This window comes from Enhydra lutris, unplaced genomic scaffold (genome assembly GCF_002288905.1).
Source record: "Enhydra lutris kenyoni isolate GAN:26980312 unplaced genomic scaffold, ASM228890v2 scaffoldscaffold61, whole genome shotgun sequence".
In the NCBI taxonomy this organism is placed as follows: Eukaryota; Metazoa; Chordata; class Mammalia; order Carnivora; family Mustelidae; genus Enhydra; species Enhydra lutris.
In genome coordinates, this window is record NW_019154145.1 from 391,841 (window position 1) to 418,374 (window position 26,534).

General features: G+C 52.4%; 1 protein-coding gene across 1 annotated transcript in view; it reads right to left on the bottom strand.

Annotated features, from left to right (window-relative positions):
- Positions 1-26,534, bottom strand: part of LOC111158609 (disco interacting protein 2 homolog C) — a 189,282-nt gene that overhangs the window by 91,885 nt on the left and 70,863 nt on the right. Inside the window, exons 10-16 of the mRNA XM_022520749.1 lie at positions 7,253-7,376; positions 6,883-6,992; positions 6,669-6,771; positions 4,902-4,966; positions 3,472-3,565; positions 3,270-3,389; positions 2,014-2,128 (exon numbers count right to left, since the gene is read on the bottom strand). Coding sequence (XP_022376457.1) covers positions 2,014-2,128; positions 3,270-3,389; positions 3,472-3,565; positions 4,902-4,966; positions 6,669-6,771; positions 6,883-6,992; positions 7,253-7,376 — 731 coding nt within the window. The remainder of the gene's footprint in view (positions 1-2,013; positions 2,129-3,269; positions 3,390-3,471; positions 3,566-4,901; positions 4,967-6,668; positions 6,772-6,882; positions 6,993-7,252; positions 7,377-26,534) is intronic.

Here is a 26,534-nt window from a genome sequence, read left to right on the forward strand (position 1 = left end):
GCTGGCGGACTCGTGTCCCTACAAGCACAACCACTCCCACCGGCTCAGAGGGCGGCCGACCCATCCACTGTGTCCAGGTGTCCACAGGCTGCGGTGAGGGAAGGATGAGGGACTCTGAAACCACCCCCCGGCCAGGCAGGGGGCAGACTCAGCCAGGGCAGGCCTGTGCAGGGGTTGTGCAAGGATGTGCAGGGATACGCGGGGGTGTGTGAAGACCATGGAGACAAGAAGGGAGCACAGGGATACGTGGGGACATGGACATATAGGGGTATACACGGACACGTGAGTAGCATGAGTACACACTGGAACACGTAGGGTTGTGTGGGGAGCACGGGGGATCAGGAATGCGCACGGAGCACCGGGGCGCGTGGGGATGCATGGAGAAACAAGGGGATCCGTGAAGACACATGGTGACATGTGAGGGATGCGTGGGGAGCATGGGGGCATGAGGATGTGCGGGGAGCGTGGGGGCACATGGGGGCGCGGGGACGCATGGGGATGCATGGGGAGCCTGGGGCGCGTGGGGATGTGCGTGGCCATTGATTGCAGGGGAAGTGCGCTGGAAGCAACTAAACATGAGCCCAGGAAATGGTGCTTAATTTGCCTATTTTTGGTACTAAGTTTTTAATCTTCTTAAAAATTTTAATGATTTTTTTACATTTTTAGAGAAACGACGACAGGCCCTTCGCTGAGTCCTCCCTGCGTCAGTCTGGTCCGGCCTGATCTCACGCACCGGGAACAGCTATCTAGGAGCGCACGTGACCCCACGGTCTGACACAGCTGGAGTGTCCGCGAGTCTCAGTCCCTCACCTCGTGCCTGACCTGTGGCAACGGGTGCCACGTCACACAGTGGCGCGACGCTAACGCTTTCAGGCGGAGGCCACGGAGAGGGACCCTGCGGCCAGGAGGCCACGGCCAGGACGCGGTGGCAGGAACCCTTGGCCAGGCCGCACCCAGATAGCTGACTGCTGGTCTCAGAGGAGCCCAGCGCTAGCCCGTCCCCGGCGCGGTCCCCAGCATCCCATCCAAAGCCAGACTTCAACTGACACCTTTTCAACAACGAAGGCTGGACTCCGGTTCCTGCTGTCCGGCTTCCTCATCAGCTTACATTACGTCACAGACTTCTCCTCTCTGGTTCAAGTAAAATTAAAACTTGCTGCTGATCTTCTAAGGCTTTTTGACTTCCCAGCCCCTCAGACAGTCTGGTTAATTTTACACTAACTATCAGCTAAAACCGTCAGAAACATCTAATTTACAACCTCCCAGTGGGTACTGTTACAAAGCTTTTCGGTAACAAGGACGGAACTCACATGCACTGTGTGCTGAAAGCTCGAGCACCTGCGCTTACAATGGGGCACACAGTGTGTGACGCACAAGACAACCTTACTAGGGCCGAACCCAGAGATACTGAGAACCAAGTCTGATCCCGAGCTGGAAATACACAGACAGTGCAAACCCTCCCTTCCCATGCCGTGAGGATGGCGGACAGCAGGTGCCAACGGGACAGGCCTTCCCTGTACCTCTCAGCCGGGGTGGGGCCGGCCTCACATGCCCGTAACCGGTGTGCAGGGCGTGGGGCCCGAGATGAGGCGGACTGACACACGACCAAGGGCATGGGCAAAGCAGGCCCCGACCCACGTGCACCCTGCAGCCCCGCGATGGCTGTCCATAGCCCAAGAGCGGAGAAAACCAGGGTCTTTCAGAGTTCACGGTGTGGTGGCGCAAGGGGCCTGTCCACGGGCTGGGCTGCCACCCACACTGCACTCACACTAGACAGCACTCCCCAGCCCACCCCAAATAGCGCCCCACCGGGACATCAGCATGGGACATGTGGGTGACGTACCCATGGTGTCCACTTACTGGGGGACAAGGTCTGTCCCCAGAGGGACACAGGGTTTCTGACTAGTGAATCTGGACCACCCTGAAGAGTCCATTCCCACATGTACAAGGAAACAAGGCTGCCCTGGACAGGCTGGGTTTTGCCCTCCCCGCCCTGCAGGTGCCCGGCCGTACCTCCGGATGGCCACGGTGAGGGCTTCCGGGGAGCTGGCGCACGGACAGATGACCTCCTGGCGCAGGCCTTTGCTCTGGAAGACGTTGAGGAAGGCGTCACAGGACGAGATGGACCCTGCAGGCAAAGGGAGGACAGTCAGCTGGCGGAAGCCTGGGGTCCACGGAAACCGCCCCCGCCCCGAACGCCCCTGGGTCAGGCTGCGGCCAGAGTGCGGAAACACGCCTCATTCATGCTTACCCCTCACGTCTCCATGAGAGACGGTCCGCTCAGCCAACAGAAGCCGAGGGTTACCAGCATAACCTCCATGCGGAAACGCCGCGGTGCTGAGCTCGTGGGCCCTCCCTGAGGCTGGCCCTGCCATGCTCCATGTGTGTACGAAGGGCGGAAAACTCCTCCCGGGTCGGCACACCCAGGGAGCTTGGGGTGTCACCACCCGGCGCGCGGCGAGACCAGGTCCTAACACGGGGAAGCCAGGCGTCGCGCACGACAGGTGGCTCAAATCACTGTCCTAGAGTAGCTCGCGGGTCACAGAGCTCTTCAGGAAGCTTCGGGAAGCTCTTCGGTCACAGAGCTCTTTGAGGAGACCCGCGAGACAAGTCACGCTAAACCACGTGGGCGCGAGTCCCCGTTTGCGAATCAGACTTTCTGAGAAAGTCTGTGCTGCTTGAATCTACGAATGTGCACGTGGCACCGTTTACCGACAGAAACGCACGGCCTCCGTCGCCCACTTCCCCCGGCTCACTCGCTCTCGCCCAGACCAAGCTCACTGGCCTCAACCCAGAACGGAACTTCTCAAGGTATGTTCGCGGTGCCTGTGGGACTGCGAAATCACTCTACCGAGTGGTGCTTCCTCCAGGATATGATAAGTTACTTTCCTAATCAAGAAAATTACTGTAGACCATAAAATAGCAATAATTACTACTTCCCAAGTAGTAACCATGCCAAGGCCAAGGAACCACTTCATTCAACCCTCATAAAATTTTATGACTTAGGTACGGATTTGCTGCTAAAGAAAGAGAAGGGTTAAAATCAGAAAGTCAGGATCTTTCTCTACAGAATCAGGACGTGGAAACACCAGGACTCGAGCCCAGGACCCCGGTTCCCCGCCACCCGCCGCGGCGGCTGGAGGCTCCAGTGGGTCACGTGGGAGGTCGTGAGCGGAAGGCCGCCTCCGAACAAGGCAGCAACGGGACCAGGCAGAGCAGAGCCTGGAGGCGGGACGTGGAGCTCGAGGCTTCCTCCAGCTGCCACTTACAGGGATTTGCGCCATCGGCCACGATCAGCATCCGCAGGGAAGAGAGGTTGATGTCCCTCTGATCTCTGTGTGCCACCAGCGCCCAGTGCATGTCCCTGGATTTCACACAAGCCACTTTCGCTGCGGAAACAGCGGAGGAAAGGGCGTTAGTCGGCGCGCCGTCAGCCTGGGAACCGTGGACTCGAGGGCCCCAGAGACGTACCTTTGTACTGGCAGACCTTCTGAATCCAGGACAGCGGGTTCACCTTCATCAGCGAGTACGGGATGCTGATGACGTGCATCATGTTCATGACACTCTGGAAGCAACACAGGGGACAACTGCCAGATGCTCGGGGGAGAGGCACCCCACCTGCCAGGCCAGGCCCCGTCACGAACTCGCCCCTGCTCCACGCGGGGACCGAGAGCACCCTCTGTCGTGTGAGACGCAGAGGGGAGTGTGTGCGTCTAGCAGCAGACGGGCCTGGCTCTAGGAAGCGGCAAGGGACGCAGAAGCTGCAGGCCCAGAGCCGCGGTGACACTGGGTGACAACACCGAGACCTGGCACAGAGCTTCCCACACAGTGACGTCAAGGAGAAACTCAACCGGTAGCAGCGACGGCAGCCGCCACAGCCTCCGGGCAGGGAGGGGGGCTAAGTGCCTGCCGCACGCTGGGCTGGACCGACCCCACGCAGGACCGGCACTGCGTTTGACGGGTAGCAACGCTGCGGTGCAGGGGGGCCCAGGGGCAGGCAACGGGCCTGCAGGCACAGAGCGCAGACAGCAAGGCTGAGGCCGGCCGGGGTCCCGGGCCCTGTGCTCACCGCGTGAGCGTGCATGGGGAGCCGCGTCCCCGCATCCTAGTATTGCCCGGCATCTGGGGGCAGAGCAGAGCTGCAGCAGGAGGGGCGAGTGGGGGCCCCAACCTCCGGTCCAGACGGTGCTCACAGGCCCCCTCCTCACAGAGGAAGCACAAGGCCTGCTCTCTGTACGTATGTCCCACTGCTCATGGGAAAGCCACTAGCATTTTCCACCCCTGCACAGACACAGTTCCAGCACAAGACGCCTGGAGAAGCAGGGAGTGCAGATCAGCACCGAGGACACACACGGCCTGCCCCGAGCTGTGTTCTGAGGCTCAGTGCGTCTCAGAGGACACGGCTGAGTCTCCACAAACCCGCCGGCAGCTTCCAGCCGCCCTCACTCATCCACGGGCACGAACCTCCCTGAGGCACAGGAGCCCAACTGTCACCATGGCTGACCCCTGGAACCTCCTCTCGCAGCGTAAGGGACGAGGCTTCCAACATATTCACAAATACAGACTCGCAGAGAGAAAAAGCCCAAGGATGTCACAGCCAAATCGCACGCTAGGGTCGTGCCCCAAACCCCAGACTGAGATATGTCACTGCATTCAAAGCGCCAGGAGCTGGGAGGAGAGACGCTCTGTTTGCCATGAGCGCCTGGGGAGGGTCCATATGTTCCCTCCCACGGGGGCAGGACAGGGCTTTGGAAGTCCCATTTGTGAATAGCTGAGGGCTTCTAATGCCAACGGCTCTTCTCCCCGTGCAGGGGAAGCGGCTTCCCCAAGCCGCCCTGCACACGGACCCTAATTCCCGCCGGGGCACCGAGCGCAGCCAGTGTGCCCGGGGTCGCACTTACTGTCAGGATTCCATGCCAGAGCCCAACGTCCTTCTTGAAGTCCAGCACGTTCACTATGGTTTCCGCTGCACAGAGGGAAACAGAGGACATGTACTCCCAGTGGACGCAAGACCATGTCGGTCAGGGGCAGGAGAGGCCTTGAGGGGCAGCCCACAGCATGTCGGCAGACATGGGCCACCTGCCCAGAGAAGTTTCCGGATACCCTCTTGACACTCATGTCCACAGTGAGAGCCTCACATGTCCCTGAAAACACTTCCTGCCTCCTTTTCCTGGACTTAACTCCCTCCCCCGGCCTTGTCCTTTTTTAAGATTCTTTCCGTATCCATCATGGCTTCTCCCAAGAAAGGAAAACCTTTCCCAGCAAATGCAGGGTAAAGTCGCTAGAAGACTCAGGCTTGGGTTGGGTCACAAAGGAGACCCCAGAGAGCAGAAACAGAACAGTGTTCCCGTGTTTCTGGGGAAGAAACGGGCGCTAAAAACACAGGCTGAACACAAGGGCCAGGCTGAGGGCTAGTGACAGCACGAGTGACGCCTCTACAGTCACGCTTGTCTACCCACGTGGGCACCGGCCCAGCAAGGCCTCGCCCATGCATGGGGCGTCCAGCGAGCCCTCCACTTACGTCTGTCCACGCTCCTTCCTGCGAGGCTGGCCACGGCTCTGGCACCACGTGCCACCCTCCTCCTGAGGGGACAAGCCACCGCGCAGAGGCAACGGCCGCTGTCCCACTGTCTACAAGCGCATTACTCAGAAGCAAGGAGCGCGTGCACGTGCGTGTGTGTGTGCGTTTCCTCCGGGCCACTCGCCACCGCCACAGCCCCGGACCTCTGAGAAGCAGGGCTACGGGGACAGGCCACAGTCGGGAAGATGCACACAGCACCGTAACCAAAGCAGAAGGCACTGGCCGGCTGGTAGTGACCAGTGGCCACGTGTCTTGACGGGGAAACATGCCGGGGCCTAGCCCAAGGACTGAACGTTAGCCAGACGTCCGTCCCCACAGCACCGAGTTATTTTATATAAAGGAGATCACTGGGAGGATGGGGGAGAGCGAGGAGAGCTCCTGCTCCGCGGAGGAGGGGACGCCCCAGCCGCGGGCTGCCTGCCAGTCAGTCTCCAGGGCAGGGTGCTGGTCACAGAAGCCCCAGCCGCAGGAGCGGGCGATCGGCCTGGACCCCGCGGTTTATGAGCCCAAGGCCATACCATTGCCACGGCTACTCCTGGTGAGCCCAGCTCTCGGCCTCCATGGCCGTGCGGCACGGGGGAAAGAACGTGCATCCTGGAAACCACGCTCGGGGCTGTGGTCGTCCCCCGCCCCCAGGGAGCTCGCACGAACCCCATCAGAAACTCTGAGGTGCCAGGGAGGGCTGAACATGGGCTTTTTTTTTTTTTTTTCAAAGATCCCAAAAAGACCCTAACATGCACTGAGGGATGAATTCTCATGGAATCAACTGACAGCCTGAGCGGTGTCCCCTGACGTCACAGGCGGAACCCTCACCCGGTGTGGAGCAACTGGGAGACGGGGCCCCTGTGCAGGAGAATCAGGTTAAGTGAGGCCACAGTGGTGCGCCTGACCCGCCTGGACTGGCGTCCTGAGGAGAAGAGCCACCAGAGCTGTCCCTCCCCATGCAGGGGGAGGCCTGGTGAGGACAACAGGAAGGTCTGAGCTGCGCACAAACCTGACACCACGCCGGCCGTGGGGGTGCAGGGACGGGACAGAGCGGCCCATGCCCACCGCCCAGGGATGCGCTCCCATCGGGGCCGGCCCGTACCTTCCGTGTAGCCGCACGCCTGCGTGAGGGCCTGGCAGTGGGTCAGCAGCGCGATCCTGGTCACGGTCACCCCGAGCACACTTCCGTCCTTGCACGTCTTATACTGAAAAGAGAGCAGGCTGTGCAGACGGGGTTCTGAGGGGACCATGTGCCCACACCCGGCAGGGCCCAGCCAGCCCGGGGTCCGCCCGCCATCAGAAGCCCCGTGGCCCACCTCTATGTACGCAGTGTCGTTGTTTGCGTCTTTGATGTGTGGGAACCAGTCTCGAGGCGGCTTAGACAGATGCTTTGACTCGGTGACAAACCACAGCAGCTTCGGCCACCCTTGGAGACAAGACACGGCGCGTTCTGGCGAGCGGCCCCCGGAAAGCAGGTGCGCGGCGCCCCTCCACTTCCTGCGGCCCGCGGCCCCGCAGCACAAGCCTCATGCCCCACGCGTCCACAGCACGATGTCCCCGGCTACACCGGGCCACACGGCAGACGACAGGTGACATGCCGCGCGAGCAGGAGTGTGTCAAGGACCCAAGGAGACGCAGGAGCGCCCCGCGTGCAGAGTCCCCAGGGGGGCGCGGGAAGTCACCTACCTTTGAACTGCGGGATCTCCCCCGTCGGGCTTTTTGGTAGTCCTTTGTGGCAGGCGTCGCTCGTCAAGGCCACGGTGACTCCACAGCTCCCGAGCAAGAACCCGATCTGCTGGCTTCCAGCGTCCTGGGGGAGCAGCGGGGAGAAGGGTCACAGAGCTGGGGAGGACCAGGGAGGACCGGGGAGGACCGGGGAAGACCACGGCGTCCCTGCAGAACGTGGCCTCGCCCTGGATTCTGGGGAAGAGGGAACCTCCCGGGGGTAGAGCAGTGTGGGTCACGTTCCCAGGCTGCATGCGCTGCGGTGGGACCTTAGGCAGGGTGGCAGGGTCGCCCCGCCTCAGTCTCCCTGTCCTCAGCGGGGAGGAGCCGAGGAGCGTGGACAGGGCTCAGCGTGTGGCTGGCACGTGGCAGGTCTCCGGAGGCTACTGCTGGGCCCCCCTGCAGGTCTCCATGACCACGACCGTGAAGCGGGACTATCGTGGCAAATGGAAGGTGCCCAGAAAACATCTTCCTGCTTGACGTGGAGCCCGATTCTGAAGACACCCAGAGCACAGGGCCCCGCTGTGTGACGATGCATGACGAGGGCGAGCGGGACATAAGGACCCCCTGCACCACCCCCTGAGCCCGGAGCAGCTCTCGTTGGAGAGCGGGGACACGGGTCTGGACAGACCCCCACTGCAGGACATGGACCCCGGAAGCCCTCGACCACCAGCACTGATATGGCAGACCCTGCGGGATGGGGCTCTCCTGGGACAGGCCGCGCGGGGACTGCCACCCCATGGTCTGGTCGCTAACCACGTCCAGCTGCCTGGGCACGTCTGCTCAGTGGGCTTGCTTTATGCCCACCGGTCACACCAGCTCGACTCAGAAAACAAAAGCCAGGAAACAGCAGGCGTTCCTACAACCACACGCCACAGTGCGGAGAGCAGGCCACGCTCACACATGCACCCTGCGCAGACCCGCCACGGCTGCACATCCCTCTGCCCGCGTGTGCCCCACTGAGACGGCACGGGAAGACCGTATGCGTCTAGCGGTGAAGTCCGCGGCTCTGACATCTAGGACTAGTCGTCCAGGTGGTTCGCAGCTCAGCCCCACGGTGAAAGCCCGGTGCTGTGTGGGACTGTGCACCCCCAGCCCCGAGCAGGGAGCACAGGGCTGGCGCCCGACGGACAGATGTGCCCATTTCAGGGACCTTTCCCTCACGCGGTGCTTCTTCACGTAGGGTTTTTACAGTGACGCGAATGTGAATTTGGGATCACGCTGCCAAACATCCAGACAGGCTCTGAGATCCCCCTCGGTGGCGGGAAGACACTTCTTCATGGGCGAGAACTTGCGGAGACCGTTGACATCCAGGCCACATGAGCCACAGGGCAGGAGGGTGCGTGCGGGCTGTCAGCCGTGACCTGCCATCTCCCGCCGTTCGCCTCCCCGCCCGGCTCTCCTGCACGTCCTCTCACATCTGCTCCCGACCCATGGCTCATGTGACGTAATCACACACACAGGAGAGCCCGCCCAGAGTGAGAGCCGGGACGGCAGGTGAGGACAGTGATGGACAGAAGGTCGCAGCTCAGCCCTAAACTCAGACCTCGCCTCTGCTCTGTGCTCTGCCGGAAAGGGGTCCTTGTCCCCTCCGTTGTTGAATTCCTCCTCAGAGTGCCCATCAACTAGGCAGAAACAGCGACCCAGGCCCATTGCCGGACACAGGATTGTCCCCTGCCATCCAAGCAGCCTGTGCTGCCCCTTCGCACACGGACCCCCTGAGCCTGAGCGTACACTCGCCCCCAGAGCCTGCAGCCCGGCGGGTGGATGCCCTGCGCACACGGCGTCAGGCCCGCGGCCCCCCACACGCCGTCTCCGCAGGCAGCCTCCTCCCCGTCCTCACGGCCGCTGGCTGCTCCGAGCCGCCGGCTTTGGGAAACCGCATCCCGTCTCAGGAGGACTTTGGCCCTCAGGAGGTCCCTTCCCTGGGTGCCCATGTCCCCACGATGCAGCTTCCCCCTCAGCTGAGGGCCCTTCCTCTGACCGGTTGGGCTGTAAGGATGGGGACCCCCTCCCCGGTCACCGTGCAAATAATTCTTTTTGGCTCTTCAAGAAAAGCCAGACTACACCTGACGTCAGCCCATCACCTCCAACCCCCGGTGACACAGAGACCTGCCAAGTCCTGTCACCCCGTACGAAGTCTGTCCTTGGTCTGTCCGCTGACCCCTGGGGCCTCCAACAGGCTGGTGTGGACTCGTCCCTCCACCACGGTCTGTTCCATCCCAGGCTCCCGGTCAGGAAGCAGCAGCCACACCCCCATGAGGACTCTAGCACACGAGAGGACAGCTCACAGAAAGCCCCTCACTTTGGATCTGCGGCCCCACGACCACCAGTGGGTACTGACCCGACTTTGTTCTTTGTTGACGGGGCCATTCACTGGCTCTCGCGAGCTGGGACAGAAACGGGGCAAAGTGTTTCAGAGGCATGGGCTTCGGACGTTCAGCTCTGCGGAGGCCTGGGGCCTACAGGCCGTCCTATCCCTGGTCCCATGGTCCTTGGAACATGCCCAGTCCGACCCTTCCCAACAGCCGTGCCGCCTCCCCACCAGACTCCCGGAGCAGAGCCCATGTCAGCTGCGATGCTGGTGGAGCCCGTTCACCGGCTGACGGTGTGCCCGACCGGCCGCGGGCCGTCCTCGAGCTCAGCCTCGGCCGGGCGATGGCAACGGGCTGTGCCAGCTCTGCTGCGACCCCGCAGGGCCCATGGAGGCGACTCCCCCAGCTGCTCCCCACACCCTGGCCAAACCCCCAGGAACTCTGGTCCCCCTGCTGCAAACGCCCTGCGGAAAGAGGAGCTGTCCTCCTCCCCGAGCTAGGATGGAGAATAAACAAACACACGAGACTCGAGTGCTCGGTGCATTAGACGCTGATTTGGGAAACTGGCTCCCACCAGGCCTGCGCGGCGGCTCCGTGGCACAGAAGCAGGGGACGGAGGAAACGGTCACACCCTCCATCCTCTTACCCATTCCAAACGGTGCACTGAAGGATTCTTCTATTTAAAAAACAAGCTTTTTTTAAAAGGCTAGTTTTCTTTTTAGGATTTTATTTATTTATTTCGGAGAGAGCACAAGCAGGGGGAGCAGCGGAGGGAGAATCAGGCTCCCTGCTGAGCAGAGAGCCCAACGCAGGACTCGATCCCAGGATCCTGAGATCATGACCTGAGCCGGAGATGCACGCTTAATGACCGAGCCACATAGGCGTCCCTAAAAATGTTTTCTGAGACACAGATGCCACGTTCTGAAGTCACGGCGGCTGAGGAATGACACTCGGTTTGCGGCCTCAGTAAGACAAAGTCATCTCCTGGGCCTGTTTTCCATGAGGAAACGGTCGCTGGAGAGAGGCACTCGGCATTTTCTTCTGAGAAGGGTCTTCAGGTGCTGCAGTGCGGGCTGGTAACCCGAGGTCCTCGCGGGCCGGAGAGCTCGCCACCGCGGGTCATCCCGGCAGGGCCAGCAGGCACGGGGAGGGTCTGCCCAGCCCACACCCGAGCGGCAGAGCTCCTCCTCGGGTGCACACGGCCGCACGGACCCTCACTGGCCACTGAGGCTCCCCTCAGCAAAGGGGCCGACCCGCGCTCGGCAGCTCCCGACGAACCGCCCCCTCCCGGGGTCCTCACTGCAGGAACCTCCTCCGCACGTGATGACAAAGAACAGGCCACGCACCAGTCAGACGCCGCGGGATGACAAAGAACAGGCCACGCGCCAGTCAGACGCCGCGGGATGACAAAGAACAGGCCACGCGCCAGTCAGACGCCGCGGGACGCTTCACCTCCTTACTCCCAAGCGCCACGAGGTGTGACGTGGCGGCCAGGCTGGGCTTTTGGACTGTTCACGCCGGCGGCGGCTAAAATGCTGTGCCGAGGCTGTCAGGTGCCCAAAGGGCAGAGGCGTGTGCCTCCCTGTGCGAACGGTTCCCTGGTTGTAGACTTGCAGCTTGTCACTGTGATGCTGCGACTACAGACCTCAGAGCACCAGGAGCCTCAAATCAAGGCCACCAGCCCTTTGCGTTCCCAAGGGCCTCAGCCCCCTGCATTTGCCGTCATAGGTCCCCCGGTCGGTTTTCAGGTAAACTGGCGTAGAATTAACCACAGCACCAGAGCCACCTAGAAGAACGTGGCTGTCCATTCAACCCCCACACCCCTCCACATTCCCAGTCGTGACGATCACGGGACTCGGGTCTCCAGGAAGCACTCGGGGGGCGTCTCCCGCACACGGGGACACCGGCGGCAAACACCTGCAGGAGTCGGGCCACTGGAGGAGGTCCTGAGGTCAGAGGGCGCAGGATGTCCCCGACTTCCAGGGCCACCAGCTGCCCCAGGTGGCACCAACATGTGCCCAAGATGTCAACTATGCAACCCCCGTGTTTTAAACCCAGGAAGCCAAAGTGACAACCATCCCCCCTCATTTTCTAAGGGAACCCCACATTCTCTCCTTCCGCTCCCAGGAGCGGAGCTGGGCACGTGCACACCCACTCTCAACAGACCCTGAGGTGTCCCCGAGGCACTGGAAGGTGATGACCCGCTGAGTATCAGGGCAGCCGCAGAGAGGGCTGGGAAACTCTCCGGGGCTCTGAGGCTGGGCACGTGTAAACCGTGGCATTCTAGAGCTGGGAGCATTGCCCCGTAGACTTGGCACAAGACAGTTCTAAGGAAGGCTAGCTCGGTCCAGGGTGGAGTCCAAGGGCATAGTCCAGAACACGACGGTGACCGAGGGGGCCACACCTCAGGGCCATCACTCCACCTCCTGGATGACATCAGGCCCTCTGTCCTCAGGGACCATCAATGCCAACCCTAGCAGAGTCTCCTCCCCTTTTCTCTTCCTAAAGTTTCTCTAGCTCTGCTTTACTGTGGAATGTCATTCATGTGGATAAAAACACTGATATGTGGGTTATGTCCAACGTACGTTCCTTATGCTTGACTACGCTACAACAGCAAGACTCAGATCTGCAACTGGCAGATCTTGGGTGAACGTGGGACTCCATGATGTCCGGGCACCAAAACATAAGCAACAACTCGCACCCTCCGAAGTAAGAGGTCCGTCACCCATCCAGACTTCTAGCGCAAGGACACTGAAGAACGAGATAATCAAACACTTAAGTACTTACAGGTTACTAAGCTCAATGTTCTTTTTTAAAAAAAATTAAGGTATAATTGACATAACATTCTCTTTCAGATGTAAAACAACGATTCTGTATTTGTATACACTGCAAAATTATCATGACACGAGACTTTTAAAGATCTACTCTCGTGGCCGTCTTCAAATGTGCACGACGCCGTCCCCGTGTACAGTCACCGAGCTGTACTTCCCAGACCCCGACTTACTTTGTAGCTGGAATTCTGTACCTTCAGCCACTGCGCCCACCCCACAAACACCACCACTGGCAACCACCAATCTGTTCTCTGTGTCCGTGAGTTTTGTTTGTTCACTTGTTTTGTTTTTAGATCTTTCTCTGACTTACTTCACTCAGCATGCCAAGGTCGCTGCGCGTCATTGCAAAGCAAGGTTTCGTTCTCTTCTACGGCCGAGTAGCGTGTGTACACACCACCGCTTTGCCCGTTCATCCGCTGACGGGGGTTTAGGTGGTCCACGCCTTGACCACTGCAAACAGTGCTGCAGTGAGCAGAGAGCTGCGTGTATCTTTTCAAATTAGTGTTTTCCTTTTTGTTTAGAAAACACCTAGTGTCATCGCTGGATTGTAGGGTAGCTCCATTTTTAGCTTTTGAGGAACCTTCACACTATTTTCCTCATGGCTGCACCAGTTAGCATTCCCACCAACGGTGTACAAGGTTCCCCTTTCTCCACATCCTTGCTAAAACTTGCTATTTCTTGCCTTTTTATCTATTTAAAAAGGTATGATGTGATATCTCAATGTGTTTTCTTTAAAAGATTTACTTATTTGACAGAGAGAGAGAGAGAGAGAGAGAGTGAGTGAGCACAAGCAGGGGGAGTGGCAGGCAGAGGGGGAGGGAGGAGCAGGCTCCCTGCAGAGCAGCAGGGAGTCTGAAGCGGGGCTCGATCCCAGGACCTCCGGGTCATGACCAGAGCCCAAGGCAGACGCTGAACCGAGTGAGCCACCCAGGCGCCCCTCGTAGTGATTTAATTTACATTTCCATGATGATCAGTGACGTTAAGCATCTTTGAGTCTATTGGCCACCTGTGCATCTCCTCTGGAAAAATGTCTATTCAGATATTCTCCCCATTTTTTAATTGGATTGTGTCTTTTGCTACTGACTGCTGTGAATTCCACATACATTGTGGATATAATCCCTTATCAGACACACAATTTGCCGGCATTTCTCGCGTTAAGGAGGAATGGAATCTTATCTTTTCCTTCTGCTGCTGCTTTCCATTGGTGCACAGAAGTGTTTAGTTTGAGGTTTTCCCACACGTTTGTTTTGGTTTGTTGCCTTCACCTTTGCTGTCAGATCAGACTCATCACCCAGACTGATGTCAAAAAGCTTACTTGGAGCCTGTGTTTTCTTCTGGGAGTTTGTGGCTTCAGGCCTTACAATCAAGTCTTTAACCCATTTTGAGGTAATTTTTGTGTACTGGGTAAGAGCGGTTCTACTTTCATTCTCTTGCAGGCGGCCGTCCAATTTTCCCAAAGTCACTGACTGAAGAGACTGCTCTTTCCCTGTTGTGCATTCCTGGATCTTCTGTCATAAATTCATTGGCGAGGGGCGCCTGGGTGGCTCAGAGGGTTAAAGCCTCTGCCTTCGGCTCAGGTCATGATCTCAGGGTCCTGGGATTGAGCCCCGCACCGGGCTCTCTGCTCAGCGGGGCGCCTGCTTCCTCCTCTCTCTACCTCTGCCTGCCTCTCTGCTTACTTGTGATCTCTGTCTGTCAAATAAATAAATAATACCTTCAAAAAAAAAAAAAAGATTGAGCATCAATGACTCAAATTCAGAGACTTGAAAGGATAAACTAAATAAAGTGACCAGACCTAAATAAGTAAATAAATTGGCAATACACGTGTGGGTTTACTTTTAGGCTATGATATTCTGCTGACCTATGTGTCTGTTTTTTTTTTTTTAATATTTTATTTATTTGACAGAAATCACAAGTAGGCAGAGAGTCAGGTAGAGAGAGAGGGGGAAGCAGGCTCCCTGCTGAGCAGAGAGCCCAATGCGGGGCTCGATCCTAGGACCCTGAGATCATGACCTGAGTTGAAGGCGGAGGCTTAACCCACTGAGCTGCCCAGGCGCCCCTTGACAACTGCTTTAGCTACGATAGCTCCGTAATGTGGCTTGAAACCAGGGAGCCAGGTATCCCCAGCTTTGCTGTTCTTACTCGACATTGCTTTGGCTCTCTGAGGTCTTCCGTGGTTCCATACAAATTTCTGGAATGTTTGTTCTATTTCTGTGAACAGTGCCACTGGACTTTTAATAGGGATTGCAGTGAATCTGTAGGTTGCTTTGTAGAATATGGACATTTTAACAAGATCATTTCTCTCAGTCCATAAGCCTGGAATATCTTTCCATTTATTTGTGTCTTCCTCAGTTTCTTTCATCAATGCTTTATGATTTTCAGACTATAGGTCTTTCCTCTCTCGGCTAAATGTACTCCTAGGTATTTTGTTCTTTTTGATGCAAGCATTAACAGGGTTGTTTCCTTAATTTCTCCGACTGTTCACTGTTAACGCACGCAGACGCAGTCAAGTCTCTATGTTGACTTTCCGCCCTGCAACTTTCCTCAATTCACTGAATAATTTGATTAGTTTTTTTGTAGAGTCTTTAGGGTTTTCTGTATATAATATCATGTCATCCTCAAACAGATAGTTTTCCCTCTTCCCCGACAGTGCGGATGCCATTTCCATCTTTTTCTTGCCGGACTGCTCTGGCTAAGACTTCCAACACATGTTGAATGGAAGTGACAAGAGGAAAAATTTTCAGCTTTTCACAAAGGAGTAAAAGGTTAGCTGTGGGCTTGTCATATACGGCCTTCATTATTTTGAAGTATATTCCCTTAATGCTCACTTTGCTGAGTTTTTTTAATCAAAAACGAACGTTGACAAGTAGACACGTCTCTGAAGAGGACACACAGGTGGCCGACAGACACATGGGAGATCAACATCACTCATCATCGGGGAGACGCAGACCACAACCACAGTGAGATGCCACCACACACCTGCGAAAGGGTCTACAGTAAAACAACAGAAGGAACAAGAGGGGTTGGAGAGGATGTGGAGAAAGGGGAACCTCGTGCACTGTTGGCGGGAATGCAAACTGGTACAACCACCCTGGAAAACAGTATGGAGGTTCCTCAAAAAATTAAGTAGAACTGCCCTACCATCCAGAAATTGCACTGGTAGATGTTAACCCAAAGAAAACAAGAATACTAATTCAAAGGGACTCATGCACCCTGATGTTTAAAGCAGTGTTATCTACAAAAGCCAAATTATGGAAACAGCCCAATGTCCATCGACTGATGAATGGATAAAGATGTGGTGCGTATATACAGAGGAATACTATGCAGCCGTCAAAAGAATGAACTCTTGTCATTTGCAATGACACAGATGGAGCTAGAGAGTATTACACTAAGTGAAATAATCAGAGAAAGATAAATACCATCTGATTTCAATCACACATGGAATTTAAGAAACAAAACAAATGAGGAAGGTGGGGGGAAGGAGGCAAACCAAGAAATGGACTCCTAACTACAGAGGACAAACTGATGGTCACTAGAGGGGTGGGGGCTTGGGGTATGGGTGAGACAGGTGATGGGGATGAAGGCAGCACTTGCTGTGATGGGCACCAGGTGTTTAACGGAGCGCTGAGTACCTACACTGCACACCTGGAAGTAACATAAGTGCACGTCAACTAGCTGGAATTTACATAAAAACATAAAAAAGTGAAATCTGAATGCCGTCAACGCTCTTTCTGCATCCGGGATCATATGATCCTTCATTTGGTGAATGTAGTGTGTCACATTGATTGATTGGCGAATGTGGGCCCATTCGTGCATCCCTGAAATAAATCCCCCTAAATAATGGATTATGATCCTTTTAATATATTATTGAATTGTTTACTAATATTTTGTTGAGGATTTTTGCATCTATGTTCATCAGGGATATTGGCCTGTAACTTTATTTACTGATGTCCTCCTTGTCTGGTATTGGTATCAGGGTAGTGCTGCCATACACAATGAGTTTGGAAGCTTCCCTTCCTTGCTATGTTTTGGAAGAGTTTGAGAAGGAGAAGTACTAAATCTTTTTGAACGTTTGGTGGAATTCACCAGTGACACCATCTGGTCCTGGACTTCTGTTTGCTGGAGATTCCCGATCGGAGTCAATCTCCTTACTACTAAGCAGTATTCAGATATTCTACTTCTTCCTGATTCAGTCTCGGGTAGAGAATTTGTATAGGAATTGGGTTCCAGTGTGCTGGCATACAGTTTTCTGTAGTACCCTCTTACAACCCTTTGTCTTTCTGTGGTGTCAGCTGTAACTTCTGTTCCATTTCTGATTAGATTTGAGTCCTGTTCTCGTTTGCTTGCGGAGTCTAACTAGAGGTGTATCAACCTTGTTCATCTTTTGAAAGAACCGGCTTCTTGGTGTCCTTGATTTTCCCTCTATTCTTCACTGTCTCTATTCCATTTAGTCCCACAATGATCTTTGTTCCCTCTCTCTACTAACTCTAGGCTTCATTTGCTCTTTTTCTAGTTCCTTGAGGCTGAAAATTAGATTGTTAGAGATTTTTCTCACAGACTAAAGTAGGCCTGTATCATGATGACCTTCCTTCTTTGAACCGCTTCTGCTGAATTTTATATGTGCGTTTTGGTTTAAATTGGTCTCAAGCTGGTTTTTGTTTTTGTTTTTTTACTTTTCCTTTGATTTCCTGGTTGACTCATGGGTCATTCACTGGCATGTTGTTTAATCTCCACATATTTGTGAATCTTCCCATTTTCTTCTTGTAACTGATTTCTAGTTTCACACCACTGTGGGTCAGAAAAGATGCCCGATAATTCACTCTTCTGAAATTCACTGAGACTTGCTTTGTGGCCTCACATGGGATCTGTCCTGGAGGACATTCCAGATGCCCTTGAGAAGAGTGTGGATTCTGTTGCTTATGGAAGGATGGAATGTCCTGCATAATTAAGCCTACTGGTGTCCGTGGGGAATCAACGTCCCCTCCCACGGCTGTCCGGGGTCTCTCCCTTCAGGGGTATTAACATTGGCTTTATGTATTTAGTTGCTCCCGTGCGGGGTACATAAATGTTTACAAGTGTTTTGTCTTCTTTGTGGACCGATGCTGTATCGTTATGTCAGCCCCCCTGTAACATCTGTTGTCTGTTCTCCTTCTCTTCATCTCCATCTCCACGGAGTATCTCCGAGCGTCCTCCCGCTTCCCTCTCCGTGCCCTGACGTCCGCAGCGGGGCTATGGGAGGCCGCATGTCGCCTGCTATTGTTTCCTCTCCCCTGCCTCGCTGTTCGCCTCTGCCTTAGAGAATTCAGTCCTTCTACACGTGAAGTAGTTATCGATCAGATAGACGTGAACTAACTGCCCTTCTGTTAACTGTTTTCTGACCACGTCTCCGCAGGGTCTCTCTGTTCCTTTCCTCCTCTCTTTTTCCTTTGTGATTTGATGACTTTCTTCAGTGTGACACCTAGATCAAGGAATCCTTTATATTTCGTGTCTCTACTAGAGGTGTCTGCTTTTCGGTCCCCGTAAGGGTCACATAAAACTGCCTGTACACACACGTGCACACACACATTTACTTGTGTGTGTGTGTGTCAGTCTATGTTAATTTGATGGCAATGTAAGTTTGAACATGGCAAAAAACTGATTTGTCGAAGATTATTTGACCAGACAGTTGAGGGTCCATATCTGGGCTCTCTACTCTGTTCCACTGGTCTATGTGTCTGTTTTTATGCCATACCATGCTGTCTTGGTGATCACATCTTTGTAGTAAAGCTTGAAATCAGGTAACGTGATGTCCCCAGTTTTATTTTTGTTTTTCAACATTTCCTTAGAGATTCGGGGTCTTTTCTAATTCCATACAAATTTTTGGATTATTTACTCCAGCTCTTTGAAAAATACTGGTGGAATGTTGATCGGAATGGCATTAAAAGTATAGATTGCTCTAGGCAGTATAGACATTTTAACAATGTTTATTCTTCCGATCTAAGAGCATGGAGTGGTCTTCCATCTTTTTGTGTCTTCTTCAATTTCTTTCATGAGTGTTCTGTAGTTCCTCGAGCGCTTCACCTCCTTACTCCCAAGCGCCACGAGGTGTGACGTGGCGGCCAGGCTGGGCTTTTGGACTGTTCACGCCGGCGGCGGCTAAAATGCTGTGCCGAGGCTGTCAGGTGCCCAAAGGGCAGAGGCGTGTGCCTCCCTGTGCGAACGGTTCCCTGGTTGTAGACTTGCAGCTTGTCACTGTGATGCTGCGACTACAGACCTCAGAGCACCAGGAGCCTCAAATCAAGGCCACCAGCCCTTTGCGTTCCCAAGGGCCTCAGCCCCCTGCATTTGCCGTCATAGGTCCCCCGGTCGGTTTTCAGGTAAACTGGCGTAGAATTAACCACAGCACCAGAGCCACCTAGAAGAACGTGGCTGTCCATTCAACCCCCACACCCCTCCACATTCCCAGTCGTGACGATCACGGGACTCGGGTCTCCAGGAAGCACTCGGGGGGCGTCTCCCGCACACGGGGACACCGGCGGCAAACACCTGCAGGAGTCGGGCCACTGGAGGAGGTCCTGAGGTCAGAGGGCGCAGGATGTCCCCGACTTCCAGGGCCACCAGCTGCCCCAGGTGGCACCAACATGTGCCCAAGATGTCAACTATGCAACCCCCGTGTTTTAAACCCAGGAAGCCAAAGTGACAACCATCCCCCCTCATTTTCTAAGGGAACCCCACATTCTCTCCTTCCGCTCCCAGGAGCGGAGCTGGGCACGTGCACACCCACTCTCAACAGACCCTGAGGTGTCCCCGAGGCACTGGAAGGTGATGACCCGCTGAGTATCAGGGCAGCCGCAGAGAGGGCTGGGAAACTCTCCGGGGCTCTGAGGCTGGGCACGTGTAAACCGTGGCATTCTAGAGCTGGGAGCATTGCCCCGTAGACTTGGCACAAGACAGTTCTAAGGAAGGCTAGCTCGGTCCAGGGTGGAGTCCAAGGGCATAGTCCAGAACACGACGGTGACCGAGGGGGCCACACCTCAGGGCCATCACTCCACCTCCTGGATGACATCAGGCCCTCTGTCCTCAGGGACCATCAATGCCAACCCTAGCAGAGTCTCCTCCCCTTTTCTCTTCCTAAAGTTTCTCTAGCTCTGCTTTACTGTGGAATGTCATTCATGTGGATAAAAACACTGATATGTGGGTTATGTCCAACGTACGTTCCTTATGCTTGACTACGCTACAACAGCAAGACTCAGATCTGCAACTGGCAGATCTTGGGTGAACGTGGGACTCCATGATGTCCGGGCACCAAAACATAAGCAACAACTCGCACCCTCCGAAGTAAGAGGTCCGTCACCCATCCAGACTTCTAGCGCAAGGACACTGAAGAACGAGATAATCAAACACTTAAGTACTTACAGGTTACTAAGCTCAATGTTCTTTTTTAAAAAAAATTAAGGTATAATTGACATAACATTCTCTTTCAGATGTAAAACAACGATTCTGTATTTGTATACACTGCAAAATTATCATGACACGAGACTTTTAAAGATCTACTCTCGTGGCCGTCTTCAAATGTGCACGACGCCGTCCCCGTGTACAGTCACCGAGCTGTACTTCCCAGACCCCGACTTACTTTGTAGCTGGAATTCTGTACCTTCAGCCACTGCGCCCACCCCACAAACACCACCACTGGCAACCACCAATCTGTTCTCTGTGTCCGTGAGTTTTGTTTGTTCACTTGTTTTGTTTTTAGATCTTTCTCTGACTTACTTCACTCAGCATGCCAAGGTCGCTGCGCGTCATTGCAAAGCAAGGTTTCGTTCTCTTCTACGGCCGAGTAGCGTGTGTACACACCACCGCTTTGCCCGTTCATCCGCTGACGGGGGTTTAGGTGGTCCACGCCTTGACCACTGCAAACAGTGCTGCAGTGAGCAGAGAGCTGCGTGTATCTTTTCAAATTAGTGTTTTCCTTTTTGTTTAGAAAACACCTAGTGTCATCGCTGGATTGTAGGGTAGCTCCATTTTTAGCTTTTGAGGAACCTTCACACTATTTTCCTCATGGCTGCACCAGTTAGCATTCCCACCAACGGTGTACAAGGTTCCCCTTTCTCCACATCCTTGCTAAAACTTGCTATTTCTTGCCTTTTTATCTATTTAAAAAGGTATGATGTGATATCTCAATGTGTTTTCTTTAAAAGATTTACTTATTTGACAGAGAGAGAGAGAGAGAGAGAGAGTGAGTGAGCACAAGCAGGGGGAGTGGCAGGCAGAGGGGGAGGGAGGAGCAGGCTCCCTGCAGAGCAGCAGGGAGTCTGAAGCGGGGCTCGATCCCAGGACCTCCGGGTCATGACCAGAGCCCAAGGCAGACGCTGAACCGAGTGAGCCACCCAGGCGCCCCTCGTAGTGATTTAATTTACATTTCCATGATGATCAGTGACGTTAAGCATCTTTGAGTCTATTGGCCACCTGTGCATCTCCTCTGGAAAAATGTCTATTCAGATATTCTCCCCATTTTTTAATTGGATTGTGTCTTTTGCTACTGACTGCTGTGAATTCCACATACATTGTGGATATAATCCCTTATCAGACACACAATTTGCCGGCATTTCTCGCGTTAAGGAGGAATGGAATCTTATCTTTTCCTTCTGCTGCTGCTTTCCATTGGTGCACAGAAGTGTTTAGTTTGAGGTTTTCCCACACGTTTGTTTTGGTTTGTTGCCTTCACCTTTGCTGTCAGATCAGACTCATCACCCAGACTGATGTCAAAAAGCTTACTTGGAGCCTGTGTTTTCTTCTGGGAGTTTGTGGCTTCAGGCCTTACAATCAAGTCTTTAACCCATTTTGAGGTAATTTTTGTGTACTGGGTAAGAGCGGTTCTACTTTCATTCTCTTGCAGGCGGCCGTCCAATTTTCCCAAAGTCACTGACTGAAGAGACTGCTCTTTCCCTGTTGTGCATTCCTGGATCTTCTGTCATAAATTCATTGGCGAGGGGCGCCTGGGTGGCTCAGAGGGTTAAAGCCTCTGCCTTCGGCTCAGGTCATGATCTCAGGGTCCTGGGATTGAGCCCCGCACCGGGCTCTCTGCTCAGCGGGGCGCCTGCTTCCTCCTCTCTCTACCTCTGCCTGCCTCTCTGCTTACTTGTGATCTCTGTCTGTCAAATAAATAAATAATACCTTCAAAAAAAAAAAAAAGATTGAGCATCAATGACTCAAATTCAGAGACTTGAAAGGATAAACTAAATAAAGTGACCAGACCTAAATAAGTAAATAAATTGGCAATACACGTGTGGGTTTACTTTTAGGCTATGATATTCTGCTGACCTATGTGTCTGTTTTTTTTTTTTTAATATTTTATTTATTTGACAGAAATCACAAGTAGGCAGAGAGTCAGGTAGAGAGAGAGGGGGAAGCAGGCTCCCTGCTGAGCAGAGAGCCCAATGCGGGGCTCGATCCTAGGACCCTGAGATCATGACCTGAGTTGAAGGCGGAGGCTTAACCCACTGAGCTGCCCAGGCGCCCCTTGACAACTGCTTTAGCTACGATAGCTCCGTAATGTGGCTTGAAACCAGGGAGCCAGGTATCCCCAGCTTTGCTGTTCTTACTCGACATTGCTTTGGCTCTCTGAGGTCTTCCGTGGTTCCATACAAATTTCTGGAATGTTTGTTCTATTTCTGTGAACAGTGCCACTGGACTTTTAATAGGGATTGCAGTGAATCTGTAGGTTGCTTTGTAGAATATGGACATTTTAACAAGATCATTTCTCTCAGTCCATAAGCCTGGAATATCTTTCCATTTATTTGTGTCTTCCTCAGTTTCTTTCATCAATGCTTTATGATTTTCAGACTATAGGTCTTTCCTCTCTCGGCTAAATGTACTCCTAGGTATTTTGTTCTTTTTGATGCAAGCATTAACAGGGTTGTTTCCTTAATTTCTCCGACTGTTCACTGTTAACGCACGCAGACGCAGTCAAGTCTCTATGTTGACTTTCCGCCCTGCAACTTTCCTCAATTCACTGAATAATTTGATTAGTTTTTTTGTAGAGTCTTTAGGGTTTTCTGTATATAATATCATGTCATCCTCAAACAGATAGTTTTCCCTCTTCCCCGACAGTGCGGATGCCATTTCCATCTTTTTCTTGCCGGACTGCTCTGGCTAAGACTTCCAACACATGTTGAATGGAAGTGACAAGAGGAAAAATTTTCAGCTTTTCACAAAGGAGTAAAAGGTTAGCTGTGGGCTTGTCATATACGGCCTTCATTATTTTGAAGTATATTCCCTTAATGCTCACTTTGCTGAGTTTTTTTAATCAAAAACGAACGTTGACAAGTAGACACGTCTCTGAAGAGGACACACAGGTGGCCGACAGACACATGGGAGATCAACATCACTCATCATCGGGGAGACGCAGACCACAACCACAGTGAGATGCCACCACACACCTGCGAAAGGGTCTACAGTAAAACAACAGAAGGAACAAGAGGGGTTGGAGAGGATGTGGAGAAAGGGGAACCTCGTGCACTGTTGGCGGGAATGCAAACTGGTACAACCACCCTGGAAAACAGTATGGAGGTTCCTCAAAAAATTAAGTAGAACTGCCCTACCATCCAGAAATTGCACTGGTAGATGTTAACCCAAAGAAAACAAGAATACTAATTCAAAGGGACTCATGCACCCTGATGTTTAAAGCAGTGTTATCTACAAAAGCCAAATTATGGAAACAGCCCAATGTCCATCGACTGATGAATGGATAAAGATGTGGTGCGTATATACAGAGGAATACTATGCAGCCGTCAAAAGAATGAACTCTTGTCATTTGCAATGACACAGATGGAGCTAGAGAGTATTACACTAAGTGAAATAATCAGAGAAAGATAAATACCATCTGATTTCAATCACACATGGAATTTAAGAAACAAAACAAATGAGGAAGGTGGGGGGAAGGAGGCAAACCAAGAAATGGACTCCTAACTACAGAGGACAAACTGATGGTCACTAGAGGGGTGGGGGCTTGGGGTATGGGTGAGACAGGTGATGGGGATGAAGGCAGCACTTGCTGTGATGGGCACCAGGTGTTTAACGGAGCGCTGAGTACCTACACTGCACACCTGGAAGTAACATAAGTGCACGTCAACTAGCTGGAATTTACATAAAAACATAAAAAAGTGAAATCTGAATGCCGTCAACGCTCTTTCTGCATCCGGGATCATATGATCCTTCATTTGGTGAATGTAGTGTGTCACATTGATTGATTGGCGAATGTGGGCCCATTCGTGCATCCCTGAAATAAATCCCCCTAAATAATGGATTATGATCCTTTTAATATATTATTGAATTGTTTACTAATATTTTGTTGAGGATTTTTGCATCTATGTTCATCAGGGATATTGGCCTGTAACTTTATTTACTGATGTCCTCCTTGTCTGGTATTGGTATCAGGGTAGTGCTGCCATACACAATGAGTTTGGAAGCTTCCCTTCCTTGCTATGTTTTGGAAGAGTTTGAGAAGGAGAAGTACTAAATCTTTTTGAACGTTTGGTGGAATTCACCAGTGACACCATCTGGTCCTGGACTTCTGTTTGCTGGAGATTCCCGATCGGAGTCAATCTCCTTACTACTAAGCAGTATTCAGATATTCTACTTCTTCCTGATTCAGTCTCGGGTAGAGAATTTGTATAGGAATTGGGTTCCAGTGTGCTGGCATACAGTTTTCTGTAGTACCCTCTTACAACCCTTTGTCTTTCTGTGGTGTCAGCTGTAACTTCTGTTCCATTTCTGATTAGATTTGAGTCCTGTTCTCGTTTGCTTGCGGAGTCTAACTAGAGGTGTATCAACCTTGTTCATCTTTTGAAAGAACCGGCTTCTTGGTGTCCTTGATTTTCCCTCTATTCTTCACTGTCTCTATTCCATTTAGTCCCACAATGATCTTTGTTCCCTCTCTCTACTAACTCTAGGCTTCATTTGCTCTTTTTCTAGTTCCTTGAGGCTGAAAATTAGATTGTTAGAGATTTTTCTCACAGACTAAAGTAGGCCTGTATCATGATGACCTTCCTTCTTTGAACCGCTTCTGCTGAATTTTATATGTGCGTTTTGGTTTAAATTGGTCTCAAGCTGGTTTTTGTTTTTGTTTTTTTACTTTTCCTTTGATTTCCTGGTTGACTCATGGGTCATTCACTGGCATGTTGTTTAATCTCCACATATTTGTGAATCTTCCCATTTTCTTCTTGTAACTGATTTCTAGTTTCACACCACTGTGGGTCAGAAAAGATGCCCGATAATTCACTCTTCTGAAATTCACTGAGACTTGCTTTGTGGCCTCACATGGGATCTGTCCTGGAGGACATTCCAGATGCCCTTGAGAAGAGTGTGGATTCTGTTGCTTATGGAAGGATGGAATGTCCTGCATAATTAAGCCTACTGGTGTCCGTGGGGAATCAACGTCCCCTCCCACGGCTGTCCGGGGTCTCTCCCTTCAGGGGTATTAACATTGGCTTTATGTATTTAGTTGCTCCCGTGCGGGGTACATAAATGTTTACAAGTGTTTTGTCTTCTTTGTGGACCGATGCTGTATCGTTATGTCAGCCCCCCTGTAACATCTGTTGTCTGTTCTCCTTCTCTTCATCTCCATCTCCACGGAGTATCTCCGAGCGTCCTCCCGCTTCCCTCTCCGTGCCCTGACGTCCGCAGCGGGGCTATGGGAGGCCGCATGTCGCCTGCTATTGTTTCCTCTCCCCTGCCTCGCTGTTCGCCTCTGCCTTAGAGAATTCAGTCCTTCTACACGTGAAGTAGTTATCGATCAGATAGACGTGAACTAACTGCCCTTCTGTTAACTGTTTTCTGACCACGTCTCCGCAGGGTCTCTCTGTTCCTTTCCTCCTCTCTTTTTCCTTTGTGATTTGATGACTTTCTTCAGTGTGACACCTAGATCAAGGAATCCTTTATATTTCGTGTCTCTACTAGAGGTGTCTGCTTTTCGGTCCCCATAAGGGTCACATAAAACTGCCTGTACACACACGTGCACACACACATTTACTTGTGTGTGTGTGTGTCAGTCTATGTTAATTTGATGGCAATGTAAGTTTGAACATGGCAAAAAACTGATTTGTCGAAGATTATTTGACCAGACAGTTGAGGGTCCATATCTGGGCTCTCTACTCTGTTCCACTGGTCTATGTGTCTGTTTTTATGCCATACCATGCTGTCTTGGTGATCACATCTTTGTAGTAAAGCTTGAAATCAGGTAACGTGATGTCCCCAGTTTTATTTTTGTTTTTCAACATTTCCTTAGAGATTCGGGGTCTTTTCTAATTCCATACAAATTTTTGGATTATTTACTCCAGCTCTTTGAAAAATACTGGTGGAATGTTGATCGGAATGGCATTAAAAGTATAGATTGCTCTAGGCAGTATAGACATTTTAACAATGTTTATTCTTCCGATCTAAGAGCATGGAGTGGTCTTCCATCTTTTTGTGTCTTCTTCAATTTCTTTCATGAGTGTTCTGTAGTTCCTCGAGTACAGATCCTTTACCTCTTTGGTTGGGTTTATTCCCAGGTATCTTATGGTTCTTGGTGCTATAGTAAATGGAATCGATTCTCTAATTTCCCTTTCTGTATTTTCATTGTTAGTGTATAAAAAAGCCACTGATTTCTGTACATTGACTTTGTATCCTGCCACGTTACTGAATTGCTGTATGAGTTCTAGTAGTTTGGGGGTGGAATCTTTTGGGTTTTCCATATAAAGAATCATGTCATCTGCAAAGAGAGAGAGTTTGACATCTTCATTGCCAATTTGGATACCTTTTATTTCTCTTTATTGTCTGATTGCTGTTGCTAGGACTTCTAATACTATGTTGAACAAGAGTGGTGAGAGTGGGCATCCTTGTCGTGTTCCTGATCTCAACGGGAAGGCTGCAAGCTTTTTCCCATTGATGATGATATTTGCTGTGGGTCTTTCATAGATAGATTTTATGAAGTTCAGGAATGTTCCCTCTATCCCTATACTTTGAAGCGTTTTAATCAGGAACGGATGCTGGATTTTATCAAATGCTTTTTCTGCATCAATTGAGAGGATCATGTGGTTCTTCTCTCTTCTCTTATTAATTTATTCTATCACATTGAAG